The 26,731-nt window shown below is 46.0% G+C and overlaps 2 protein-coding genes and 1 long non-coding RNA gene across 5 annotated transcripts in view; 1 reads left to right on the forward strand and 2 right to left on the reverse strand.

Annotated features, from left to right (window-relative positions):
• Positions 1–219: 219 nt before the first annotated feature.
• Positions 220–2,572, reverse strand: AlkB (alpha-ketoglutarate-dependent dioxygenase AlkB). The gene has a single exon (XM_050186263.3). The coding sequence runs from the start codon at positions 2,223–2,225 to the stop codon at positions 1,323–1,325; it is 903 nt and encodes a 300-aa protein (XP_050042220.1). The 5' UTR covers positions 2,226–2,572; the 3' UTR covers positions 220–1,322.
• A 259-nt stretch (positions 2,573–2,831) lies between these two features.
• The window catches only part of LOC126539426 (uncharacterized), a 34,352-nt gene continuing 10,452 nt past the window's right edge, over positions 2,832–26,731 (forward strand). The window contains exons 1-11 of one of the 3 annotated variants that reach the window (XM_050186247.2): positions 2,832–2,909; positions 6,880–7,089; positions 8,053–8,172; positions 8,444–8,641; positions 9,459–9,643; positions 13,439–13,566; positions 16,456–16,595; positions 18,951–19,143; positions 20,788–20,860; positions 21,068–22,542; positions 25,757–26,103. In XM_050186247.2, coding sequence (XP_050042204.1) covers positions 6,913–7,089; positions 8,053–8,172; positions 8,444–8,641; positions 9,459–9,643; positions 13,439–13,566; positions 16,456–16,595; positions 18,951–19,143; positions 20,788–20,860; positions 21,068–22,542; positions 25,757–26,103 — 3,036 coding nt within the window. In that variant the 5' untranslated portion in view covers positions 2,832–2,909; positions 6,880–6,912. The remainder of the gene's footprint in view (positions 2,910–6,879; positions 7,090–8,052; positions 8,173–8,443; positions 8,642–9,458; positions 9,644–13,438; positions 13,567–16,455; positions 16,596–18,950; positions 19,144–20,787; positions 20,861–21,067; positions 22,543–25,756; positions 26,104–26,731) is intronic. The other 2 variants (XM_050186252.2, XM_050186249.2) reach the window with 2 other exon arrangements.
• LOC129386925 (uncharacterized) lies at positions 4,825–6,906 on the reverse strand. Its single transcript, XR_008614253.1, has 3 exons — positions 6,815–6,906; positions 5,452–5,555; positions 4,825–4,962 (listed from the first exon to the last, which is right to left on the reverse strand). It is a non-coding gene; the product is annotated as an uncharacterized lncRNA (long non-coding RNA).

Below are 26,731 nucleotides of genomic sequence, written 5' to 3' on the forward strand. Positions count from 1 at the left end.
ATATTCACAATATTCACGTCAAACGAGCATTACGAACCTGCGCGTCAAGGCTAACATTCAATCACTGGCTCAACGTAGAATGATTTCCAAATTAAAATTTCTATACTTGCCTTATCACGGCTCCTATTGAATACCACAAGCAACATACATTCAAGCGCCATTCAGACTTTCTGCCCGAACCAACCATAATAAATCAATACGACACCATCCCAGCCATAATAACACTCACAAGTACTCTTTATTCCCACACGCCATTTCCCATTGGAACATACTATCCTCTAGAGCCGTAAATTGCCCATCTGCCAACGCATTTATTGACAGTATTGAGAATCTGGAATTCGAATGGTGATATAACCTGTATATCATATGCAGCCTCTGCAGATGCATTCTTATGGTAAACGCTGTTTCTCCTGCTTCCCGGACTGCTCATTTAAACAGAGTGTATATATTTATTGAGTATGTTCATTTTTGTGTGCGCTAATGCTATTTGTTTTGGATACACTAGTTTCACTTTCTTCTTTTTTTTTTACTCTATTCCATGTTGTAACCACTCCTGCATGTGCCCAACGAGGGCCTGCAGTATTGTAAAATAAATAAATAAAATAAATAAATTGGCCAATTACCAGACCTGTAGTTCTGCCAAGATTTCTTCAATAGTTTATTCTACTAATTGAGAGCCAATTTAGCAGAAGCAAAACTTCGTTGCAGTTGTCCTTTAACATTGCAGGGGAACTGACAAATCTGCAAATACTGAGGACCAGAAAGTCAAAGGCGGCGCTCAAAGGCACTGCAACTGCTCAGTATGGAATTCAATCCTGATAGATGCTACTGGAGTAACCCTGGCCATTCATCTCTTCCATATCCTGGAACACCCCCGCACCTCTGTTTACTTTAAACAGGTTTTGTACATGGCACCCGTCATGTTTGAAATGCTTGCATCATGCACATATGAACATGAACTAGAACATGTAGTTTCACATTTTAGTGTGACAGCAAGCTTTCTGTCCACATCGGAACAACTTTCATATGCACCCAGTGTATAGAAGTTTCACGCACAACTAAAGTCACACTGTTGCGTCTTGCGTGAGCCGGTTCAAGTGCTTGTGCATCCACATTGGCATCACCATGATCTTCTTAACATTCAGCAAGTTTCATAAGCAATATTCTGGGTACTTGCAGTACGGTCTTACAACTTGAGCTCTTTGCAGCAGCGGATGCTGCCATGTACCATATGACTTAGCATCTGACGAGGCGCGGGCCCTAAGCCAGAAATGTGGTGCAGTATTGAAAACCTAAATTTGGCTACAGCCAAATGGGGACCATCAGCTTCTTGCGAACATCTGCCTCACGTTTAGATTGATTCTGTGATCAGACAAGTACTCCGCCTCGGCGCTCCATTCACCACCTGCTTTACCACCACCGCACGTCTCCGCAACGCAGCTCCACGGCGCGTTATCCTCGCGCGGTAGCACCAGCGGTACGGCATGGTAGGCCACTCTGGATTCGCCCGTCATCACGACGACGTCGCCACTCTTCAGAAACATGGCCGTCGGCTTGACGTCTTTGGTTGCCCCACCGATGAGGAACACGGCAGTCTGTCCGAAGCTCACGGAGAACAGAGGCGAATCGAGGTCGAGCTCGGAACGGTCGACGTGACCGCTTAGCGTCGAGTTCATGGCGTAGTAGTTGACCATCGCGGCCTCGGGTTCGAATGCCGGGTACCCGAGCAGGGTAGCGAGTTTCTTGGTCAGCGCCTCGAGACAGCTGGGAAAGGCGGTCGCGTTTTCGAGGTCGTACACCTTGGAGTCCCAGTCGTGGTGCAGGCCCAGCGTGACCCACCGGAGGTTCTTGTAAAACTCGTCGCCTTTCAGCGATGCGGGAAACGCGTCCGGCGGCTTCAGCGCCTTCAGATTAGTGCAGTTTGGTGGTTTCGGATACGAACGCAGCGTTCGACTCACCCACTGGCGTTGTCCATGAGGCGTGAAAGGATTGGGTATTACTATGAGACCCCGATTAGCAGGTACGGAGTAGCATACCAGCTCGGAGTCGTTGATGAGACCGACCTCGCTGCAATCCGGCGTCGTCTGCAACTGCGCGTGCAGTTCGACGGGAAATTCCTCCGGCCTCTCAAAATCGATCACTTTGGACAAATCCGGCCGCACGGCTTTCCTCTTGTAGTACTTGAAGTCCTTCTTCAAGATATCGCCGCAGTCATCAGAGTACATATTACTATAAAACACTACTTTTAATGATCTGCCTGGTGTGCGCCACACGCAACTTCATCGAGTGCGGCGAGGTGAATCAAAATATGCCTGTAGTCGTTGGTCAGTTACAATTTACTGACGTCACTTGTTAACAAGAGTTGCAAGATCATTACTATCACTTATAGGCTGAAGTATGGTGCAGTAAGCAATCAAACAGCATTCTTTATGTTGATGTAAAAAGACGTTTTGAACACCCGCTTTTTCAACTTAAGCGTTACAGCAGCTCATTAACTTGCGTCTTCCTATAAAATATTGCAACAAACAAATTTTGGCACCTTTCAGTGGCGTCATACTTTGCAAATTGTTCAAAACGTTTAAAATCGAACGCAACGTATGTACACGATTGATGGACAGATAGCACTACCAGGCACTAACCCTTTTCAACCGAAGTAAGCAGCAAGCTCTAATGTGCGTGTTACAAAAACAAAAGCCAGACTTTATATTTTATTGTTAAGTTAAATAAAAAATTGCTAAGGAACACTTTTTTGTAACATTGAAAACTCAGTGAGAAATAACGCTGGCGGCATGTTCGCAGAACACCCGCTCGGGTCGCTGCGCTCGTCTCGTCGCGCCTTGGTGTTTACTTTTCCCTTTCTCCACACATCCAGCATGGATGGTGTCGCTGGCCGACGAGCATCCTGTTAGGTAAGATCTTTCGACATCTCTCGCGCGCCTCGCGTGAAACCGTCTTCGCCGATCTCTGGCGGACCGAAGAGGACGATACCCGAATCACCGCCACCGTGATCTTGCGGCTCGTCCGACAGCCCCATCCCCGGAATCGCAGCATCCGCACCGCCTCGAGTCGGTCTCCGTTCACCACATTTTTTTTTCTCTCTCCGCTCCTCTCCGCTGGCTGCTCCGAGCGGGTCGCGGAACCTCCGAAAGCTACGGTAAAACTCCTCATCGATTGAGCGCTCTCTCGAGATGGGGGGAAATTCTGGTTTCTCACAGCACACAACCGAGAGCCGTGGTGTGCGGTGCAGTAGCTAAGCGCTTCGTCAACACCTCGCTCGCTCGTCGCGGCGGCTCGATTTCGCGCTGCTCTCAGAGTAGGAAATGCCGCCTTCTCATTTTTCTTTTCTCTTCAAACGAGGGCTGGAATGCTTGTGAGCACGGGCGAGACCTCACTGTGCGCTGAAAAATGCTGGGAGAAAACAAGAACGCGGTAAGAAGAAGAAAAACCGGGACGAGGAGGGAGAAGAAAAAAATGCACGCTTCTCTCTTCTTTTTTTTATTTCGTCTCTCGCTGGGGGCCGTTTCTAACACGTTTTCTCCTTTTTCTCGCCTATGGCCTCGTTTCGGAGCAAACGCGCGTTGAAATGGATATGAAATGACTATAATTGGACATGCGTGAAAAAATATCCTTTCGCCATAACCAGCTGTTCTCGCGATCCCTGTACGGAAAGCGGTTCAGCTCGCGAGGGAGCACTTTCGGCCAGCGAACGTGGCGAAAAGCGAGGTCGGGTACCCGGCCCACGATTTGGCGAAATCGGTTTGTTGTGGCGGGCGCCGACGCGGTTTGTTCTCGAAACGAGTCCAATTAGACGGTCGTTTCGCTGGTCGATGGCGTAAATGTTCGTGGCAAACGGACGGCATTCTGGAAGCGTCGTTCACTGCGTTTTTCGGTGCGTGCGATGTGCGTAGCACGGCTTCCGAGCGACCGTAACCGCACAGCGAGATCGTATTGCTACTCTGGTTCTCGGCGCCGTTCGTCGATCGAACCCGTTGTGCGAGTTGAACGCCCAAGCAAGCGTTGCAAACGCTTTCCTCAATGATCTAGGCAACGGCGGCGATCGCACGCGGTAGCCTAGGCCTGCTGATGAATGCATGAAGCAGGAGAAATTGCTCGTCGGTAGCCAAGCGTTGCATTAGATCACCGCCCGTCGTCGCCGAGAACTCCGTAATTTAAAGCGTGACTCAACTCATTTCCGGCTCCTTCTCAGAATATATTTCGCGTATGCATCTCCCCATCACGTTTCCGTGTCTTTTTTCTTTTTTTCTTCCGTCTCGGAGCGACGACCCTTCCGCGTTATCGGCCTCATTGCGTCTTATCAACCGCGCCCTACGGTGTTATCGTCATGAATAAGTCGAGCTTGACGTCACAAACACACCTCGTTCAGACAGAGCACAACGGTCACCGTTCGTCAATGCGCTTTAGCTTGTCTGGAAACTTCCTTGTGGTGTCGGAAACTTCAGAGAATACGGTGCGAGAGAGCAACAAAGAAGTTCTACAATTACTATATTAAGCTGCAGTTTGGTGACATTGTGTATAACTTACATGAGGAGTTCTGGAAATATTCAAACGAATGTCTTACAGATAGCTTTCTTAGCACCCCTCTGTGTACTCATTGCCAGATTGCAAAGGGTGTCCTGTCCTACCATCATTATTGCTGGAGTTGTACGATGACCAACAATTCTAATAGCTAATAGCTAGACGAGCTAATAATGTTGGGTCCTCTGTGTTCCATTGCTTAGACTGCAGCTTAAGCAGTGTTCTCCAATCTGCTAATATATCTTGCTCTGGTAGCGAGTGTTTTCTACATAAATTAAAACATAAGGCCACTGGTTCACATTTTACTGCCAACACATCTGAAACAGATTGAAATGCTTGAAGATTGTTGAAGTTTACCATTGTTACTTGTACATGCTCAACAAAATGGAGTCGCTCCTTGTGGCTGAAATGCCTTGCAGGCTTCGTCTGAAAAAAAAAAAAAAAAACTTATCTCACGTTATGTGGCACAGCTGTGTTCCTGACAGACCGTTAAGTGCTTTTCGAGAGCGACATCTGCTTAACTGCAACAAACACTCAGGCCAGTCTCTGCAGAAACTGTGACTACATGTGTGGCTGAAGGGGCCTCGAAAATCACTGTTACACTTGTATTAGTGGTTGAAGGACCTCTCTTGAACATTGACATTAATGGCCTTGATGTCCTATTTAGAATTTATGATAGTGCAACAGTGAAACGAGGGGAAGTCAGAACGCCGTGCGAGCCTAAGAAAATCAACATTTTTATTGTTAATTTTTGACTTGATTCCATATTTCATGGGGCCCTTCACTGCATTAATTTTCATTACTGCTGCCTATCACTTGTGAGCAATTTAAAGTCATCTTGGGGCATTGACATTTAAGAAAAAAACATTTGTTAATGCTAAATAGTGAACCAATTTTTGCCAACACGCCACTTACACTTTGCTTTGACAGTTTGCCAGAATATAATGATGAAAATGCGTAATCAACGTTGTGGAAGATTTTCTTTTTTACGCGTGCTGGTTCTTGTAATAACTTCCTGCCTGCACCATATAGAAAACACAAACAGACTGTGTTGCTGTTCGCTTTCATTTTTTAAACTGTTCTGTGAGGTTGCCAAAACATAATTAAAACACAAGAGCACTAAACAACAAAAATGGGGGTTTCGGGTTCTTGTGATTCACAAGCCAGAGAAGCCAAATTATAAGGCAAAGTGGAAGGACTGCGTCAGAAAAATAACACTCCACCTTTTTCAAAATCCTACATAAAGGGCCTGAGAAAGTGGATAACAACTGATAGAGTGATGTGACGAGCTAATCAAAAATGGGAAATAGTGAAAAGTTGCTTCAAAAATGGCAGAGAGTTTGGGGTCGTAATGGTATCAAGAGCAGTGACCCCATGTAAGAATGAGATGTTGCTAACTGAAGCAGTAAAAAAATTAATTCAAGAAAGCCACTTAATGGATTGCTTTTCATACCACCCAGAGCAGTAACAGCTAGCTAATATGTGTGTCTTCTTGCTTTGACTAACCACTGTGTCTATGTTAGGCAAGACCACTTTTGAATGAGCCACAGAAGTGTGTAGAATGGTACTTTGAGGCAAAGCATTCTTATGGGAAACACTTAACAGTGCTTCGACCCGCCATGGTTGTTTAGTGGCTATGGTGTTGAGCTGCTAAGCATGAGATCACGGGATCGAATACCGGCCACATCGGCCACACTTCGATGAGGGCGAAATGCGAAAACACCTGTCTACTTAGATCGAGGCGCAAGTTAAGGAACCCCAGGTGGTCCAAATCAGTCTGTAGTCTCCCACTACAGTGTGCCTCATAATCAGATCATGGTTTTGCCACTTAAACCCCATATTTCTTTTCTCTAACAGTGCTAGTAATCTTGACATTTAGAAAGTGGGGGAGTGTGTGAGCATCATTCAAACGAGCCTTTACACACTGTAAATGGAGGCTTGTGCAATACCAGTCATTAATGCCCCTTCAGGCCAGGGGGGAAAACACCGTAACAGTTACTGTTGTGGCATTATGGCTACCAGTGTAACATTACAGCTATCACTGTAAGACGGGGCACAGCTGGCGAAAAAAGACATTCTGTTTCAGGCTCTCGTGCTGCACTCTTCGCTTAAGCTTGCTTGGTACTCAGTCCCTAGCCTTACTGCAGCCCTGACACACTGTCTCATTGCAACAGCTTTTGCTGTACCGTAACGGCTATCGCTGTAAAATGGCGGCACATCTGATAGAAAAAGATGTTTTGCTTCAGGCTCCTGTTCTGTGCACTTTATGTCAGCTCACTTTGTACTTGGTCCCTAGCTGAATTGTAGCCCTGACACGCTGTCTCTCTCATTGGTCCCCTAAAGCAGGGTCCCAGTGGTGGCAGGGCATGGCACGCCATGGCAGCTATAAGCGGGCCAACCACGTCAGCAGCAGCGGTCGCCGACGGGAGTGCGCCCTGCTGCAGCGGCTCATCACGCTGCCCAGAGCCGACCCCCGTGGTGACGCCAGTCATGCCAGCCCCCATTAGAGCAGGCGGGGGCCACGGGGACCAGAGGCTCGTCTCAGCAGCCAGGGTAACACTCAGTCCACTGCCACATGTATTGCCCTGGTGTAGTGTATGGCCACTGCATGCACTGTCTTGAAAGCAAACCGAAATTGTTGCTGAAAACAATACATCGAGTGTGAGTGTATGGGTGAAAGCAGCACAATGAACCCTCTGTAAAAACCTGAAAGTTGGCTTCTGTGCCTAGTCCATGAATGTGAGCTAGTTGGTTGTAATCTATGTTTCATACTTTGCAGGCAACACTGCAGAGGCTGTGTGGATAGTGCTGTCTGAGAAATGTATCACTCTGCACTTTTTGTAATGAACTGGCCTCTGATCTGAAACATCTACAGAATAGCTTCTTGATATATTAGTACTTTTAACATATAGAGTTAATGTTACGTCAAAGTGTGTATTGTTTGTATGCCTTCAGCTTCCAGTAAATAATGCACTGGGTTTTGGTAGCAAATGCAGGTAGTGCACTGTTGAAGCTTTGCAGTGAGTGCAATGAGTGTTGCTCCACTCGTCATGCTGTGCTTTAAAAGGTTTAAAACTGCTGTATCAGCCATGTTACAATTGCTTTGCACATTGTTACTGTAATGTTTGAAACGAACTTTGCGCTAAATTATGCAGCACATTCTGATTTCTTCCTGTTGTGTATCATGTGCTACCTTTTTGTCGCAGAATGTAGACAATATGAAAAGTTGTTCTAGTCTCTGCGGTGTGTCGCCAGATATGTATGAAATGAACTATAGTCATGGTAAACTGTTGGCTGAATTGCAAAACAAGAGGTAACATGAAGCATATGACTGGTCTTTCAATGGTTCAGGTGCCCCCCGAGCACTTTTTGCTCAATCGCATCTTCCATAGTGTAACAACGCTCAGTGGCATGACAAAGTTATGTGTGCTGTAGTATTTTTCAAAGCACAGACACCCCAATGTTGCTGTGGGATATGAAACCCCATGACTCAATAAATATTCACTCCTTTTCCAGGATGGAGACTTCAAGAAGATCCGTCGACTGCTACAGAAACACAGGGTCAATGTCAACGCCCGTGATCCATCTACAGGGAACACTGCTCTCATGGTGGCATCTTTGGTCCAAGACCCTGATGTAAGTGTCCAGGTCATCATGTATCTTTTTTTCTGAGAAGATGCCTTTCGTCTTTATATGGCCCCTATATTAACAGCTGAAAGGATATTCTTGCTGCCCATATGAGTTTCTAGCAAAGACATGTCCTTACCCATTATCTCTAGCTTTATCTATCCTTCTCGACAGTCAACCACAATACCTAAACGCATCGAACGCCACAAAGAAAGCTTGCTTCTCTATTTTGCTTCTCTGACCTCACAGCTGGGACTTGTTCTTGCACTCGTTCTCGCAGGCCATGAGTGAGCTGCTGCAGCACGGGGCTGACCCGACGCTGCACAGCTACACAGGTCAGAACTGCCTCGACTCCCTGCCGGCCTCCCTGGTGCACCTGGTGCTTGGCTTTCCCGACTACCTGCTCAAGGAGAGCCCCCACCGAAGCAATGAGGAGCGACGGCTCCTGCTTGCCGCATGGAGCGGCCAGCGGGACGAGGTGAGAGCACATCCTCACCCTGCAGAAAGCACTTGCACCTGAAGAAATGTGTGCACGTGAATGCGTGCATGAAGTGACCTTCTATATCAAGAGAAAAGAAAGGCAGATGAAGGTAATGAGGGATCACGGGAAGTGATGAGGGTCAGAAACTTTCAAGAAGGTTTCAATTGAAGCAGGGCAGGGGCAATTTCAGATCCCTGCCAGAGGAGGTATCTCACAGTAGACTTGTGTCAAGAGCACCAGACCTGAAAAATAGCAGAGGAGAAAAGTTCATTTACGTCCTGAAATTCATTTTGCAGTAGGCTTCCTCTGAGATGAACTATGCTAAGCTGAATTCTGATAAACTGGGCAGTTTGGAGACCATTACTTCGTTTCCATTCACTGCACTTCTGCTAAGCTAAACTTCTTGTAAGATGGACAAATCCCCAGTGTCTTTCCACTTGCATTAAAGTGAACTTGCTGTAGTTAAATTTACAGACTTTCAATGATGAACCAGTGTTCACTTTTTTCTCACATGAATTCAATTTATATAGCATACATTTGTCAAAGTGCGCTGGGCCTCCAAAAACTGGTTGTTTTTGGAGTCATTACTGTCTTAAGTTTACAAAAACAAGTCTAACCACTGTCTAAACAGTATAAGCACTATTTCTTGCTACATTTACATAAATTGCGATCTCCTAAGTTTTTCTGCCTAGTGTTCTGTGTTGTATCTATCAAGGTGCACTTGCTGTAATTGCAAAAGAGGGCTTGTGTCCTCTGGCTGAATCTCCAAGCTCCTCATTTTAGTAAGCACCCTCCGTGCCTTTTATCCGGCTAGGTCCAACACCTGTTGTCCCAGACAGGGAATGGGGGCCTCGACATCAACTGCACCAATGCGGAAGGCTCTACACCTCTGGTGCTCGTGTGCCGGGACCTGGCCACTTTCCAGGAACTTGCCTCTGCAGGCGTGCTACGCTCGTATGACCCCCTAGGCGTGATACGGGTCCTTCTCGACCATGGCATGTGAGTAGAACAGCTGTTATCTGTTCAGAAAACAAGACAGACGGTAATTTCACATTTAAGTGTGTTCATGGGAAAATGTATCAGCAGAAGTAGGGGCAGACTATGTTTTTTAGTAGTAACTCACTATAATCCAAACCTAAACAATTAGAAATTCTGGCTAATTCAAATGTACCTTAAAACAAACGTTGGTTGGCTGACCTGTTTTTTCAGAGCATTTTGAAGTTGCTATTCTAGATAAATGATGTAGACAACATTTCTAGATAACTATAGCATGCAGAAGTAGACTTCGGTAAGGCATGTGGTGTGGTATATAAGGATTTAATGTTTCAAAGCAACAAATAGACAGCAAGAGACTTTAAAAGAAAGTCAGTTGAGGACATGGATGGTTCGATGGAACTTAGAAGATAGTGTTGATGATGTGGTAGTAACCTCTCCTGATAATTAGGGGTGTGCAAATACAGTCAAATCCTGTTACTACGAATCCCACATTAACGAATTTCTCAAATTTACGAATATTCAAAAAATTCCCACCAGATTGCCTATATTTTCAGTGTAAAGATATTTCAGAACTACGAATTCTAATACAGCGCATATTTCAGAATACCGCACATAGCTTATTTTCCCCTTTATAACCAAGGAACATCAGTATTACGAATTCAGCTAAAAGTAACAGCGCCGCAACTCTCGCTTGAAACAAAAACCGCAAGTGCAGTAGCTATCATCATTCCCGTGCCACAGTAGCTATCATCACCACCATGTCTAGTGCCAACTGCTTCACCACAAACTTCACGACAAAGGTTTGGCGATGTTCGTGCGAAATCCAACGATGAATGCAGCTTGCGACAGCGCCATGAAGAAGCGAAAGCAGTTTTTGCTGCAGGACAAATGGGACATATTCCAGAAAATCAACGCAGGGAGAAAGCAAATTGATGTGTGCAGACAGCGTGGCATTGCCCCATCAACCGTCCGACCATTTTTAAAGACTGGGACAAGATTGTCAAGCTTCACCGGGAATCGCAACTCGCTCCTATGAAGAAACGCACGTTCGCTTGGAGTTTCTGCTGCCAAACAACACGTCCTTGCAGCAAACCCTAGACCAGGGCATTATCAAGAGTATGAAAGCAGAATTTCGTAAATGCCTTGTGCAGTGGTTGATTATCAGCCTCCGCCTAAAGCAGCAGACTTCAATCAATATTCGTCAGCCAGTAGAAATGCTCACAGGAACTTGGTAGAACTTGGAGGCTTCCACCATCAGCAACTGCTGGTGAAAAGCAGGGCTTGTAAAAGCACCTGTGCAGCTTGAAGATGACCTGGAGGTGACCGACAACAACTCAGAAGACCTGTGGACCAAGGTTGCAGAACTGCTGCCCGCTGTCTCTTCCTTCGACAGCTACGTGGAGAACGACAGCGCAGCACTAACGGCAACGAACCTGACAACCGAAGAGATTGTTAACTGTGTTCGCGACGTCTCCAGTGACGATGATGACCCGAAGGAAGACAACTGTGGGTCGCCGAACAGAGAAGATGAGATTGTGTCGAACATTGATGTTTTAGTGCACATGGACAAAGTCCGCACTTTCATTGCTCGGTGCACTGACGTACCCGATTAGGTACTGCGCAAAGTGGAACATGTAGACGCATTCCTAATCGGTCGTGTGTGCTGTGTGTGTCAGAAGACAATCACTGATTTCTTCAAATAAAGCAGCTTTGAAATGAGTGAAACATTTTTATTTGACAGTATGCTTGTCTACACACGCATCTACTGCCAAGGTATGTAATTTTCATTCCTAGGTTTGTCCACTGGCTTATAACTGCAAGTTTTTCATAACAACAATATTCCAATATAACGAATGATTTTCAGTGGTCCTGCGTGATTAGTTATATCGAGATTTGACTCTACTCGAATACTGTGAATTTCGAATCATATATCTAATATTCGACTCCCGAATATTCGATTTTTCAAATATCGGTACCTTCAGTGAACGACCTGGCCGTTCGTGGTCAGTACCTTGACGCACACAGTGTTCCCACAGTGCGCAAATCTCTGTTGGTACAAGGTTTGACCAGATCAACCGAAACGATTAATGCTACGGGAACAGAGGAAATAACAGCAGCGCTTGTGGAAAGCACGAAAACACGTGCAAAGATCAGGCCGATAAACCACCGGAAGGCACGAGAGTTCAGTTTTCACACACACAGATTTGCGCATTTCAGATATTTCTGCCCACGTGCGAGCCCACAGACAAGCTAGGCTAGCATGCTCGCGGTGCTTGCTGGCTGGTCGACTATGGACCCAAATGCTTCTTCAATGGCCGTCAATCTAACCCGCATGTGTGATCTTGCAACTTATCACTGATTAGCCACCCGTAGGAGCATATTAGCAACAAGTTTTTCGCTATGGTTTGCAGCCCATTATCACATTGGCCGGCGGTGAATTTTCATCACAGCCACACTGCCCAGCCCATTAGGCCTAATCGGAGCTGCATGGTCAGATGTCGGCAAGTGTTACAGTTACTAAATCTACGCAGATCTATTCACAGCGGTCGCATGGCCCCCATAAAGCTGAAATATTGCCTCGCCAATGAAAGCAAGTGTACGGGATGACCATTGCATGTTCATGGCCACCATCATTGCAAAATACCGTACGGTGGCCCCTCATTCCAAAAGCCGTTCTTAGGTGCACAACAGCCTTTTTTCGTAGCCTAAGCGACCCATCACAAGACTAGCTTTAGATTTACATGGTGGGCTCAAATTTACATAGCGGGCTGTCTGCAGCTGGGGATCAGCGCACTGACACCCTGCTGCAGACACATTTACACAGATGGCAGATGGACACGGATGAAAGTAAAGGCAGGCCTCACGATTTGAAAACTCTTTACCGTTGGCACCAATCGCAGTCGACGTGTGCTGTGGAAATGACCACGCGGAGTAGGGCCGCATGACATGGCACACATTCCTTATTTTTGTCTGTCACGCAGATTGGCCTTAATTAACGAGTTGATGATAACCCACAGAAACCACCTGTGAAAGATGAAAAAAACTCTCCTGTTTACTAGAAGAAAACTTGAATGTAACACATGCTAAACAATAGAAGATTGCCATTAAGCACAGTATGACTCACTGAGAACCCCGTTACTATTTAGGACAACTTCGCTATTTCTTCAGCTTCAGAGGAAAAACAGCACTTAACTCTATTTTACAGACATTCTATTTCTAAAAGATATTTTCCTGATCTTTGTATACCAATTGAGCGGCTATCATTGTCGGCATACTGATTTGGTGTTCCCTTTACGAAGAGTAGAGCATACCATACATCTCGATTCACGTGTACCTAAGTTACTGATAGTTAGCAAGATTCTTGTTAGGTAATGTGACTAGTCTCCTGGGCATGTGCAGCTCTGTGTTTATTGCACAAAATTTGAAACCATAAACATTTGTGTTTCTGCAACAATAGGCGAGCATTGAAAAACAATTAAAAGATTTAGCAAAGTAACAAAATGAAAATGTAGAACGCGACTCTCTGTATCATTCCTAAGAAATCAGGTTGATGAAGGTGTTGAGGTATGTGCGGCTCTTGAGAAGTCTACGACATTTACTTTTTGTATCACATTTTATTTTGCTGGATGGCCTGGCCTCTCCTTTCTCATTGTTCATTTCATGCAAATTCTCTCATATTCAATATTTGATTCGAAATTTATTCGGTATTTGCACACCCCTACTGATAATCCATGTTAGACTAAGAAATTCGGTTATCTGTAACCAATCCGGTTCTTGTCCTCCACCAAACGTGTGCAGACTCATCCACCGTGACGTCAACCATCAGGACCGGCAGGGCAGGACTGCCCTGCACTATGCCTCCCACACGTGCTGCGAGCACACGGCACCCGTCATTTCCCTCCTTCTTCAGAACGAGGCAAAAGTTGGTAAGGGCACAACACGGACTTTTTTTTCTTGTTTCTCCACAGCATCCTGAGGCTCTGGTATGTACATTTGATCGTACACCCCAAACAAATGTGTCATTGTCTCTAATGAAGATAATGACATTTCAAAAGCATCACATAGATCTCGAGATGCCTTCTCAAGCACATTTGATTAAGGGGGGACGCGGGTTTTACATCGCGAAAAATGGCCAAAAAATCGATTTTTTAAAAATCACATTTTCAGTTTCTATAACCCCTTTTCTACCTGATACCCAAATATCATCACTGTAAACCACTTAGAAGTGCTCTAAAAAATTCGTTTTATCAGCCAAGGCGGCGAAAAATCTCGCGGAAATCAAGAAAGAACAGCGTTTTTCACGCCACAATATCTCCGGAACGGCGCGGCCGAGCGCCGCCATCTTGGTCTCGTTGGAAAGCGCATTTCTCAGTCTTCAAATTTGCCGCTTCAGCGATATCTTCCATACAGAAACAAGCGCACAAAAAGCAAATGATTGAAGGTCGTGCCGGAGTCTGCGATTGGCCGCGCCTGCCACGTGACTCCAGCGCGGTTCGCCATTGGTCCGGCGCTCGCGTCGTCTGCTCGGCTCTTTGCACCTCGCGAGTTTGATGTCTCCACTCGCCGTAATCTCGACGTGTCAAAACGAGCGCTACGCGGACATCGCAGTAGCGTGGCCGATCCCTACGCTTGTGGACGTTTCAGACTCGCGGCTAAGCATTCCGGGCATCGGCGACGCGGACTTCGCGACCAAGATTCACGCGCGGAATCCTCGGACATGCGGCTAAGCCTTTCAGCACTCGATGTTTCGAATTCGTGACACATTCGTATCGCGCACGCAATCCTCGAAAACGCAGCTAAACATTTCGCGCATAGGGAGTCTCCGACTCGGCGATCATGCACATCGCGCGCGGACTTCTCGGACCGTCACGTAGTCATTTTGTGCCTCGGCGCCTCCGACTGCGCGAATAAGCGCGTCGAGTGTCGACTCCTCGAGCCCGCGACTAGGCATTTCGCACGTCGGCACCTCGGACTGCCCGAATAAGCGCATCGAGGGTCGACTCCTCGAGCCCGCGACTAGGCATTTCGCGCGTCGGCACCTTGAACTGCGCGACTAAGCACATCGCGCATCGGCTCCTTGTATCTGCGGCTATGCATTTAGCACATCGGCACTTCGGACTCGCAACTAAGCACATTGCGCGTTCACTCTATTATCATATTGTCATGATAGCTCCTAACAATATCTATCATACCACCCCTTCATAAAGAGAACCTCATCATGAGCTCTGTTCACTAGGTCCCTTGGGCTGGCACACACCTGGCTGAAGAAGTGATCGAGGCATCATACAAAAGTAAAATTCGGGAAAGCACCTAGCAGCTGCATATCTATCACTGGCTCTCTGATCCTAAATTCCACAGCCACTGTCAGGTGAAGATGACTTGGAAGGCTACTTACACTCAGGGCCTTCATTCAGTAACATGGTCAATTATACCAAATGAAAAAATGCCTCACTGACTGTAATGGAGACTGCTATCAATCAGGCAGCCTGCATGTACAACACTGGAACTATATTCATGCCCACACAGAGTTCTACCCTTCGGTTTGAAACCCAGGCACCATGCTCTTTGTAGAGCATGGTGCCTAATAAAGTTTCTTGTGCTAGTTCAGTGGCCAGTGTGCTATTATTTTGAGAGTGTGCAGTCACACATTTAGTATGGCCATTCTTACAAAACATAGAGCTTCAAAACGGTGCCATTTGTATTGCTGTAGATTCACTTCAGCAAAAGCTACATTTGTTTGCAACTTCAAATGCATTTATTTCAGTTCGATGTTTTTGCACACTGTACTCCGCCTTACGGGTGTTTTTTCTGGGTTGTTTTTGGCCAAAAATGACAAGGGTGGTATCAATTTATTCGTATTAAAATGATCTGGGGGGTGATGCTATTTTTATTACTCTTGCACCGTCATGAAAATTACATTCAGGTATAGTAATCGCTGCTAATTAGAAAAAAATGTTCATAATAAATGCAAGATTGTTTTTTTTGTCCGCAAAATGCTTCCAAATGAATAAAAATAGCATCACCCCCTACAGTAGGTCTTTAGCAATGGTGTCGTGCATTTAGTTTTTGGTTTAGCAAGACGGAATCATCACAAAGCCCCGTAACGAGCTTGAAATTAATTTGACTTCAGACCTCAATATTTTTTGAACTGCTACAGCTATCAAAAATCTAATTACAGATCTGAAATCAGCACAAAAAATTACTCCGGACAGTGGAGTTTATTAAAGATTCACCCAAAAATAAGAAAAAAAAATTTTAGGACCCACCTCCCCCCTTAAACCTGTGTGGCAAAGTCAGTTAGTGTCCACTGTTAGAAAAACACGGTAGATAGATGTCAGAGTGGTATGTGGTCATGTAGCAAGTTATGTCGCCCCGCTTGTGATGAAAAACAGTGAGCTGCACCGCACATTTATGATATATGAACTAGCACATTTCATTAAAAATAGCACTCATTAATTCTGCTTGTGGAACAGTTGGAGCTCTAGGCACTGAACGGTTCACCAAAGATGTTGTAAAGCCTGCTGATCAATAAACTTCGTGGCTAATCATTAGCTCTAATCAGAAATAAGGTTCCTCCTAATCTTGAAGGGCTGAATGTATCACTCTCATGGCACTTAGTGGCCATGCACTGTGCCATATACCAAATTCTATGTCTTCTTCACCGAGAACGGTCCAAAGCCTGTGGCTAATTATAACTCTAATAAAAAATAATGCTTCTCCTTATCTCAAAGGGCTGCATTTATTTAACTCGCGATGCTTAGCAACCATGCATTTTGAGGTTCTAAGCGCTGCGCCTCTTCTCCTGTACTTTGTAGACATCAAGGACAAGCACGGCTTCTCGCCACTTCATTTTGCGAGTCAAGCTGGCTCGGTGGATGCCATACAGCTTCTCCTGGACGCTGGGGCTGATCCGAGTGCCACAGGCCTTGGAGGCATTGCACCACTTCACCTTGCTGTAAGTCAAATCGCTTTCATTTTTGCATGCAAGCAGCCAGCCCACTTATCATCACTGTCAGCCCATTTTACATCCTCTGCAGGGCAAAGGCCTTGCACAGCAATCTTTACTTACGCCTGTCTTGCATCAGCCGATTCCATACTATATGCCTCAAATTGCCAAATCTCACCACACCCCTTTGCCATTTTCGATTGAGTTTTGTCTTCATTGGGCACGCATTGTGTTAGTACTCTCATAAACCACTAGTGCCAATGACCATGCAGAAAATGACATCAACGGTTTTGCTGGCAATTTGCTTGCAAAAATTATGCTCAGGAATTCTGATTTACATGTAAAAAGATGAAAACAAGATTCTAAATGGAAAATTGTGAATGATTTTGTTGCATTCGCGATTGCCTAAGAAAAATTTTAAATTTGTTGTTGAGCATCCACCTTTCGACATTTGAGCACTGGCTGCTGCTATGACATTGAGATTGATAAGCTGACCTAGAGCCGTATTTCCTGAAGTCCCATTTCATTTTCCATTGTTTTCACCCTTCATCATTTGCTCAAACATGAGTTGCATGATGCTGCTTCGCTGTTATTGCTGAAATCAGCCCTTCAGTACGCTGCGTGATAAGAAAAGAATGGAAAATGAGGTTTAACATTACACAATATGGGCCCTGCTGCTAGTTGTGGTGTGTATCAGTTTTGTCATTTAACACTGAACACCCAGTGTAGTATCCCAATGCCACTGTACTTCTGAGCTCGAGGTCGCTGGTTCGATCCCAGCTGTGATGGCTACATGTCAACGGGGGCAAAATGCAAAAATGTTGTTTGCAGTAGAACCCTTTTGAAATGGTTTTCTAGGGACTTCGAAGTAAAGCCTTAAAAGTGAGGAAGGCCCCAAGTCACCAAAGCAACATCAGAAACAGCTCCGAATTGTTGCCAGTACAGTTATTAGACATCTTGGAACTTGTGCTGTGACCAGAGATGTATAATTAAGAAGTGCGTACATGTTCCGTGACAGTGGCCCCTTTCCACTACGATTCACCGCAACATTTTGCATATGCTTCACCGCATAAAACAACTGTATTGCGGCGAAGCTAACTTTGGGGAACCGGCAATAACTACAATCGCACCGACATATGCATATTGGAACTGACAGTCGCATACTTCTGGCATTTTGAGGTGAGGCCATGGGTGGGATTGGACAGGCTTAACCACAAGTACACATTTATCGTCTTCTCAGCAACATATATGAGCAAATTTGCCTCTGCACCGCTAAATTTCTGTGACTGCAACATTCAAATGCAATGTAAGATGCAGGAGCATTACAGAATGGTTACGTATCAAATGGATACATAATACATAGGAGTCAATGCGCTTTAGGTCGGGACTGCGAAAACATGACATAGCAGCCAGAAAAATGCAATAGCAAGGAATCTGTCGGCGAGGTACCACTGTAATTAGATTTAGGTGCACATTAAAGAATGCCAGATGGTGAAATTAGGCTACAGTCTGCCTCATTAACAGTAAAAAGAAGTGAGAGGGGGTACTTATTTAAACAAGTTGAAGGCAAATTGAATAAAATATGATACTGAATTGAATGCAAATAGAGTAATGACAAGGCTGAATCAAATGTGAGCCCTGTAGCAATGTCAATAAATCAGATACAGGTCAAACAGTTCTGAATGTGACGTATACCTTGTGGATAGTTGTACAAATTATTGAAATTCTGGTTCACCATTCACATTTTAGCAAGGAATTGTTTGTTTTAAATCCAGGTTTTATACATCACTGCATCATTGCAGGTTATTTGGAACCATTTGAAATAGCATTCAAAATTTCAAATAACAGGTGTTTCAGTCAAAAGCAAAATCATATATACTAACAGTATAATCAATTCACTGTTAGAAAATTTTGAATGTTCACACACACCTGCATAATGTGAAAGTCAAAAAGTGAGTGTCCATTGCATCAATGTTGCATGCACATTACAGTAACGCTGGTGTTGTGACTAAAGCTGCTTGAAAACGTAAGCTGAAATGCTGTAAGTGCAATGTCAGCACTAAAACTGCAGCATACGTATGCACTGAAAATTGTAGGAGATGTTGGTGGTGATGATTTGCATGGGCAGAGATACAAGTGTGGGAGTTAATTAGATGCATTGTGGGAAATTTCTAAAGTTCAGTTTTATTGCTGATCGTAGCCATTGCCTACTGTTCAGGGGAGATTGCGTTGTGAGTAGGTCATACTAACAACATTGCTGGAAATTGGATTGTTTATCTGTCAAATTTCTATACTCACATGCCCTTGTGAAATGATCCCTGGTTCCTACATGGGCTGACAGCCAGTGTGGCTCGGTATTTGCAGGCATCAGCGGGCAAGATAGCTGCAGTGCGGCTACTCCTGGAGCGCGGCGCTGACGTTCTGAGCTTTGCCCAGGATGGCAAGTCGCCCCTCTGCTGTGCGGGCAGCACTGATGTGTACAGTGTGCTGAGGAGAGCCGTCGAGAGCGCCCTCTGTGAGAGAGCAGACAAGCTTCGGCTCACACCTCTGGAGCACGGTGAGCGCGTTTTCATGCCAGGCATTAGGAAAGTGGGAGCTGGAATGCTTCATGTAATAATGCACTCATTTCCTCATTTTACATGTGTATAATGCAAGTTTCTGTTGTGCATTTATAAGCTTGATATCAGACCTCACACTGATTTCAAAACTGTGCTCCAAATGTACCATGACAATAAATTTAAATGCAAACAGGAAAGAAGTGGCCAGGACACTTGTTAGGTGTTATTAACATTGGAATTCTATGGGCAGTCTTTCTGCGGCCAGCTTTTAGGCATGGTGTTGTTCCTAAATGTACACTTTGTTGCGTGAATCTTATTGTTACAAACAAGTGAATATGGAAGCGCAACAATGCATGCATGCTTTCCACATCTTTGTGTTTCAATTGATGCTGATAGTTTATCAGAAATTTTTAAGGTGGTAAGTTTAACCTATTAGAAAGCACATCCAGCAAAAGCAACTACAGTGGAGGTCCAATTTTTTGGACTTTGTAGAGGTCGCGAAAAGGTTCGAAAAGTTGGGCAGCCCGAAAAAACAACAACGAATACATGCCCTTGAGTGCCCTCAAGGACTCAAACCACCATAGGCATGTTCGAAATTCACAGCAAAAAGTGGACGGTGAAAATCGGACAGCGAAGGGCTTCAGTGTCAGAAAAAAAAAAAGAAACCTTTGCCGTCCGATTTTCTGGAAGCCAGTGTGACACATTGGCTCTGTAGAGTTAATGGCGGTGCCGCAAACGCTGTCAAATTATTGGGCATATCAGAAAAAATTGGCCATTGACCATAAATGCTCGAAGGTAAATGCAGCTGCAGTACATGATAACATACATAGGTCTATGAACCAGTTTAAAGGTTACCTGTTGAACCCAAGTTGCTTGCACAGAGGAAATATGATTAGTGTTTTATTATATTTATGTCTTTATCAGGTAGCTCAGAATAGTTCAGACCACAGTAAGTATTTGTTCTTGTTGCTTTCTAGTTAGTTTTTATGCCTTTATACTGCAGAAAAGAGTTGTGCACCACTGCTTGAAATGTTATAACTTATTAAAGTAAAACCCTTCTAATATGTTTTCCACGAGACCGCAAGACAAGAACATATAATACTCTGAAAACATTATGCGAATACGCTGTTAAATATTAAAACTAAGACACTATGCATGAATAATCAGGAGTTCGAAATATCGGATTCAGCAGAAGATGAGTCACTTGTTCTACGAGCAGCTGAAAAAGGTGTCTCATATTCTCGGATGATAACTTCCGGGGATACCCCCATTTTTGCAAGTGCCAGGCGCATTCGTGTGTACGAGTAATGGCAATCTTGGCATAGTGCCAGCATCAATGTCGCTCATCAATGTGTTTGGTGCTATGAAACTGATGGTAGATGGGACCAGGCTTCAGCGACATTATACCTGGGAAATGTATGAACGAGGACTGTATAAGCGGTGTTCCAGTGTATATAACACTTAGATTAATATATGCCAATGTTTTACTTGCCTGTATGTTTATGCCTTATGTAGATACAGTGCCAAGTTGGGTCAAATGGCCACAGTGTGAATTTAATGGAGTTGTAACTTCATGCAGCTGCGAGATGTTATTGATAAAGAAAAACTGCATCGACGTGAACTTTGCTCTTTTGTAATTGCAGAAAAACGAAAACTGGGTCAACTCATCTTGCAGTCAAGGAACGTAACTGCACCAGGAGAACAGAGCTCACCGGGGTAAGAACTTTTCCTGTCTTGTTTGAACCCTTATGCTGTTATAAAGCCTGAGCCTTTTCCAACGCTTGATTTTCTAAGGTATAAGAATGCTTACAGGGGCATTGAGTTTGGTCAGACGTTTCTGCCAATGATGCTCTAGTGACTCGAGCATTATGATGTAACTGCCTAAGTCTCTCATGCCCTGACAAAAACTTGGCTCTCTTGCAGCAGTTCTACTGCCAAGGAGGAAGGCTCCAGCAGTAGTGACAAGGAGCCGAGCGAGCCAGAGGCGGAGGCAGTGCTGAAGACGAAAGCTAGCAGCAGCTCACACTCCGTCCTCCGCGGAGGAGACCCGTCGCTGTCTGCGTTTCGTCGTTACCAGCCACCAAACCTGCCTTCCCATCACATTCCGGGCTGGCGGCAGAAGTCGTCTCACGGCGGCTCCCACTTCATCCCCGTGCGACCGCGCGACCATTCGTCCGATGACGAGCTACGACACGGATGGTGTGCCGAAGGCACACTTGAAAACAACAGCTATCATCGGCAAAAGACAATGCCTTCAAACACACCCTTGGAGCTTCCCTTAGATCCACACTCTGCTGCGTCCGTTGTTGTCGAGGCCAAGAACGGCATAAACTCTGCGTCAGAAAGTGAAAAAAAGGTTGAGGAGAACATCTTAGAGGCGCGGACAGAGAGTCCACTTGCGGAGTCGGCTCGAACGGCAGCTTGGGTCTTTGGGGGCAGCACTGAAAATGTGGTGCTGAAGGAGATGTATGCAAAAGTGCGCCCCAAGCATCGAGGAGGACCAGGAGGAGGAGTTGGTGGCAGCAGCGGTGGTGGAGGTGGTGGCGGAGGTGGTAATGGTGACAGCTGTGACTCTGAATCTGGAGATGACGAGCTCAAGCAATCTGCATCACGGAAGCGACCCTCTGCAGTAGCACAAAGGCGGAAAAAGACGCAGCACTACGCGAAGAATTATCACCTCAGCCGACTCAAACTGCGGCCCGAACTGGCAGGCCGTAGCATACCAGACGTGGCGGCCACTGTGCCACCAAAAACCATTTCCGCAGGGCGGCAGCAGTCGGACGTGTCGCTGGGGGCTGCAGAGGATGCCGCCCAGCAGAAGGTACCTGCCACATCGTCCGCATTGGCGACGGCAGCGGCACCTGTGCAGCCCAAGTTTTCGCTGATCACGAAGAGCAAGGAAGGCAGCCACCTGCGACCCAATGGATCGCGCATGCCAGTGCCAAGCACCAGGGGACTTATGAGCAAGTTCTTGCCGCCTTGGGTGACACGTGATGATGTGTCGTCACACCTGTCGTCCGCATCTTGGGTCTACTTGCCCTCCCTTTCACCAGAGGAAGGCGGAGACGAGCCTCGGTTGTCGCTGCCACGAAAGGAAGAGATCCCCGAAGTGGCCAAGCCCAGCGAGCCTGCGGCAACGACGTCATCCACAACGGCAGCAAAATCAGTCCGTCCCGAGGGAACACACACGTTGACCTGTGGCAAGCGGGGGAGCAGTGGTGGGACAGAGGGTTCTGCATTCCACACGGTCAGCGCCAAGGGGAAAGGTTCGGCGGCTTGTCAGCACGCGCCACCAGAGCAGCCACGTGCGCTCGTGCCGCCGCTGCCCAAGAACCTCAGCGACATCCCTGCATTTCCCTCGGGACCCCCATTTCCCTGGATCAAGGGAAAGCTCATTGGTATGTTCTCTCTCTGGGGTGATGGACTAACCATGTTAACTCTGTTCTCTGGAAAGTAGCCCGCATGTTGCGAGTACAGTACGAAAGTAGAAGTACAGTGCATTTTGAATTGATATACCGTCTAGTCCCACTTACCTCTCTTTACGTTGCCTTTCCGACTTCATGCCACAGTTATATGAATGACAGTTTCATGATTTTATAGAGAGAAACTGCACACATGACAAATTGTGTTGTTTTCTTCTATCGTATTTGTCTTGGTGTACTTTTGGTTAATTAAATATTGCCCATGTGTTCCTCTGTCAACTTCCATAAAGTAATCCCACGAATAGCGTGAGGATGGTCTGTCAAATATTTAGTGCCTTGTTACAATTATGTAGAAGAATGAAGGTGCACATAAATCTTGTAAATCGGTGCCCATAAGCTGTTCACTCTAGTTATCATTTCTTCTGTGATCTTATTGACTCTGGCAGTTTGATCAGTGCTATCAGGCACTTGCATCTTAGCTGTGTGGGAAACTACTTACGGCATTCTATATGTTGTCTAGAGTTGGCATTTTTCCATTGCTCAGATGCTTAGTAATAGTAAAGCATAGCATACATGAAAAATAATCTTGCTTTACAGTCAACCTCCGATTTTCCAGACACCTGATTATTCGGACATGCCAAATAATTTGGACTCCTTCACAGCACCGTCAGGCGCCCCATGGAGCTAATGTATAAAACGTCTGAAGTTTCAGATGCTCAAACCCTTCATCGCCCGAGGTTTTGGACTTTTTACCCCTAACCGCAGGTCCAAAGTGGCATCCATCACTGCCATTTTGATTATCTCGCAGCCTCGAACCCTCACTCTCCCACGCCGATCTGCTAGTCGTAGCCAACCACAGCACTGCGGGCACTGTATCATATTGAAACCTCAAACCACTGCTCTTGGCAGCCGTAGCCAGCCGTAGCTATGGCCATAGCCTTTTGTATTTATCCACATGTTTTTTGGTCAGCTTTGTGATAGGCTGTTTGATCGTGTTGTGCTGCTGTACACTCTCTTCAACGTTCGCTTTGAAGCTTCCCACTATTTGGTGCTGTGCTTACCATTGAGTGGATTCGCCGCTGACAACGATGGCGCCAGCTACTCCTTCGTCATCTTTGCCCCTGGCTACGAAGCGTGCAAATCCCTCCCGTAGGCTGACGATGGAAAAGAAAGCTGCCATCACCAAGCAAGTTGAAAACGGCCAGTCACAAGCTGACGTGGGCAAGGAGTTTGGAATCTCTGAGCAAATGGTTTTGGATTTCATGAAAAACAAGTTGCAGTACTTGGAAGTGGCCAGAAGGTGAGCCGGGACTCAAAAAAAGAATGCAAGTCAGGGTTTTTACCCAAAGCTTGAGGTAGTGCTCCTCGTGTGGCTAAATACCATGACTGCAAAGCGAATCCCGGTCTCTGGTTACGTTTTCAAATGAACATCGAGGACTTCAAGTTCAGTGGTGGGTGGCTCAGAAATTTCAACAATCGCAATGACCTGAAGTTAAAGATGATGTGCAGGTAAAGTGGCCCTGTCGACGATTCAGGTGTCGTGCAGTGTCGGAGCATAAAACTACAGTCTTTGTTGGAGCACTTTGCGCCTGAGAACATTTTCAACTGTGATGAACTGGATTGATCTATAAAATGCTCCAAGAGAAAACGCTTGCATGTGCTGGTGACCCCTGCCATGGTGGCAAACACAGCAAAGAGTGGCTGACTGTCATTGTCGGCAGCAACATGTCAGGCAACGAGAAGCTTCCGATGTTCGTCATAGGGAAATAAAAAAATCTAAGGGGTTTTAAGGGGGCGACCCTACCTGTTCAGTACGAGGCCAACAAGAAGGCCTAGATAACACAGCAGTTATTTGAAGTGTACATTTGCAAGTTGGACAGAAGGTTCAAACATCAGAATCGAAAAGCTCTGCTGTTTGAGGGCAACTGTGCTGCGCATGGCCACATCAATGACCTAAAGGTTCTACAGGTGAAATTTCTGCCACCGAACACCACGTCAGTCCTGCAGCCGATGGACCAAGGCGTGATCCACAACCTGAAACTTTTGTACAGGTCGTGTGCTGAACCGCATGGTACTGTGCTCAGACAGCGGCAAAAGTTATGCCGTTGACTTTAGGTCTGCTGTCGGCATGCTTGCAGACTCATGGACGACGGTTACAAAAGAGACTCTTCGCAATTGCTTTCGCCACGCTGGCTTCACACTCGGCGCTGAGACGGCTGACTCGCCCGGAGAGAACGACAGCGTGTGTGATCAATCTCCTTCCATGGACTATGTGTTCGACGACCTGCACCCTGCTAGCATTTTTCGATTCCAACCGGGATAACTTTTGAAGGATTAACCGACACCGACAAAGGTCTCAAACTCTGTGCGGAGTTAATCAGTGATGAAATTGTCCTTCAAGTTGTAGTGGATTTGGACGATTCTAACACCGAGAATGAAGAACCAGCGCCTGCACAGCTGACGAGCTCCGAGTTGGCGTGAGCACCTATGATGCTGTCATCAGAGTACAGTGATGATATGACCCTGGCTGAACTTGAAGCAAACATAATTGCATACAAGTGGAACACCATGCAAAAGAGGATCAATGATTTTTTGCACCATTAAGGCAGTAACATGCAGCGTTGACCCGCCTCAATATAGCATCAGCGGCATTAACGGTACACGCTGTCACATTTTTATTTTTTATCTTTATTAATGGTTCTTTTCAGAGCCACTTCAGTGATGAATTGGCAGAGTTGCGCAAGTCCGATACTCCGTCCTTGACCCTCTTCATCCGAGAAATACCTATAAAATGGTGCGTTTTCTGCATGCATTCAATTTTTCGGACATTTTCAAGCTCCCTTGGGAGTCTGAAAAAAAACGGACGTTGACTGTAATATAGCTCTGTTCATAATACAACATATATGGCTGATACCCTTTTCCTTATTGCATTTGCTTTCCCACCTTACTTAATTTATAAGTGCACTTACTACTGGCATTGCACTTCCATTATTGCCTACTAAAGGAAGCGCTAGTCTTCGTTCAATGAGAAGTGCGAACTATGCGTGCTGGATCTTATCTACATTTTACATCTTTTAATATGCACAAACTGCACATGCACGCTAAATGAAAATTGTTAACAAACTGCCTTGCAGGAAAGCTATATTTAGAGGCAGTAACCAGGGCCTATTGTGATGTGCTGTGCTTGCAGGCAAAGGGGCATTCGGCCTGGTATGGTGCGGCCTGCGCAAGTCCGGTGGGGAGCTGGTGGCCGTCAAGCAGTTTCAGCTGGGTGGGGCCGACGTGCTGTCGGCCGTTCAGCTAGAGGTCGACATTCTGCAGTCACTCAAGCACCCCAACATCGTTGGCTTCCTCGGCGTGCAGCAGGAAGAGGCACTCGTCAACCTGTTCCTCGAGTTTGTCTCCGGCGGGAGCCTCGCTGCCAACCTGGCCCAATTTGGGGCCTTCCCCGAGACAGTGGTGCGTCGATACGGACGGCAGCTCCTCCAGGCTCTAGCCTACCTGCACCAACGAAATGTCATCCATCGAGACATCAAGGTACACCTGCCTTCTTTTCTTACAGAGGGTGAACAGTTTCTTTTTTTTTTTTTTTCGATCACTTCCAGTGATGTTGCGTTCTGCACATGCGACGACTGGCTGATTCAGCAGAAGCCAGCGTTACTTTGGCCGACTAGGATACCGAGGCAAAGTTGCTATGACAACGTTGCTCTTCGGACCCCGGTGCTCCTTTGCGAAAAAGACATGCGATTTCCATCACACTTTCTCCAACGCAGCTGGTATGGCTGGGGCCTCTCATAAGTCTTCGTTGTTCGATCTAAACTAGTCACCAGCTATCCTGGCTAACTGTACTGTCATGCATCTCCATGCATGTTGAATCGAATCTTGTAAGTCTGCTGCTAGCATTTATGGAATGTGTCGGGTCGAGAGTAGCAGTATTCTTCAGTTGTGTCGTCTACCTGCTTCATCAGTCATATACGATGCATGTCACAGCTGCACAGGTTGTGCAATGATTGTCTGTGGAACCATTGTTCGCAGAGCTATCCATCATGTGAATACACCAATAGTTGTCAATTGTATTGAAGCATCACGCCAGGTCTTACAAAAGAGAGGTTACCATCACGGGTGATGCTTGTGAACATAGTCCTGAGTGTCTTGCTTGAGCCTG

This window comes from Dermacentor andersoni, chromosome 11 (genome assembly GCF_023375885.2).
Source record: "Dermacentor andersoni chromosome 11, qqDerAnde1_hic_scaffold, whole genome shotgun sequence".
NCBI lineage: Eukaryota > Metazoa > Arthropoda > Arachnida > Ixodida > Ixodidae > Dermacentor > Dermacentor andersoni.

Excerpts from the sequence above, each read along its gene's own strand:
- AlkB (XM_050186263.3), bottom strand. The coding sequence starts at position 2,225 with ATGTACTCTGATGACTGCGGCGATATCTTGAAGAAGGACTTCAAGTAC.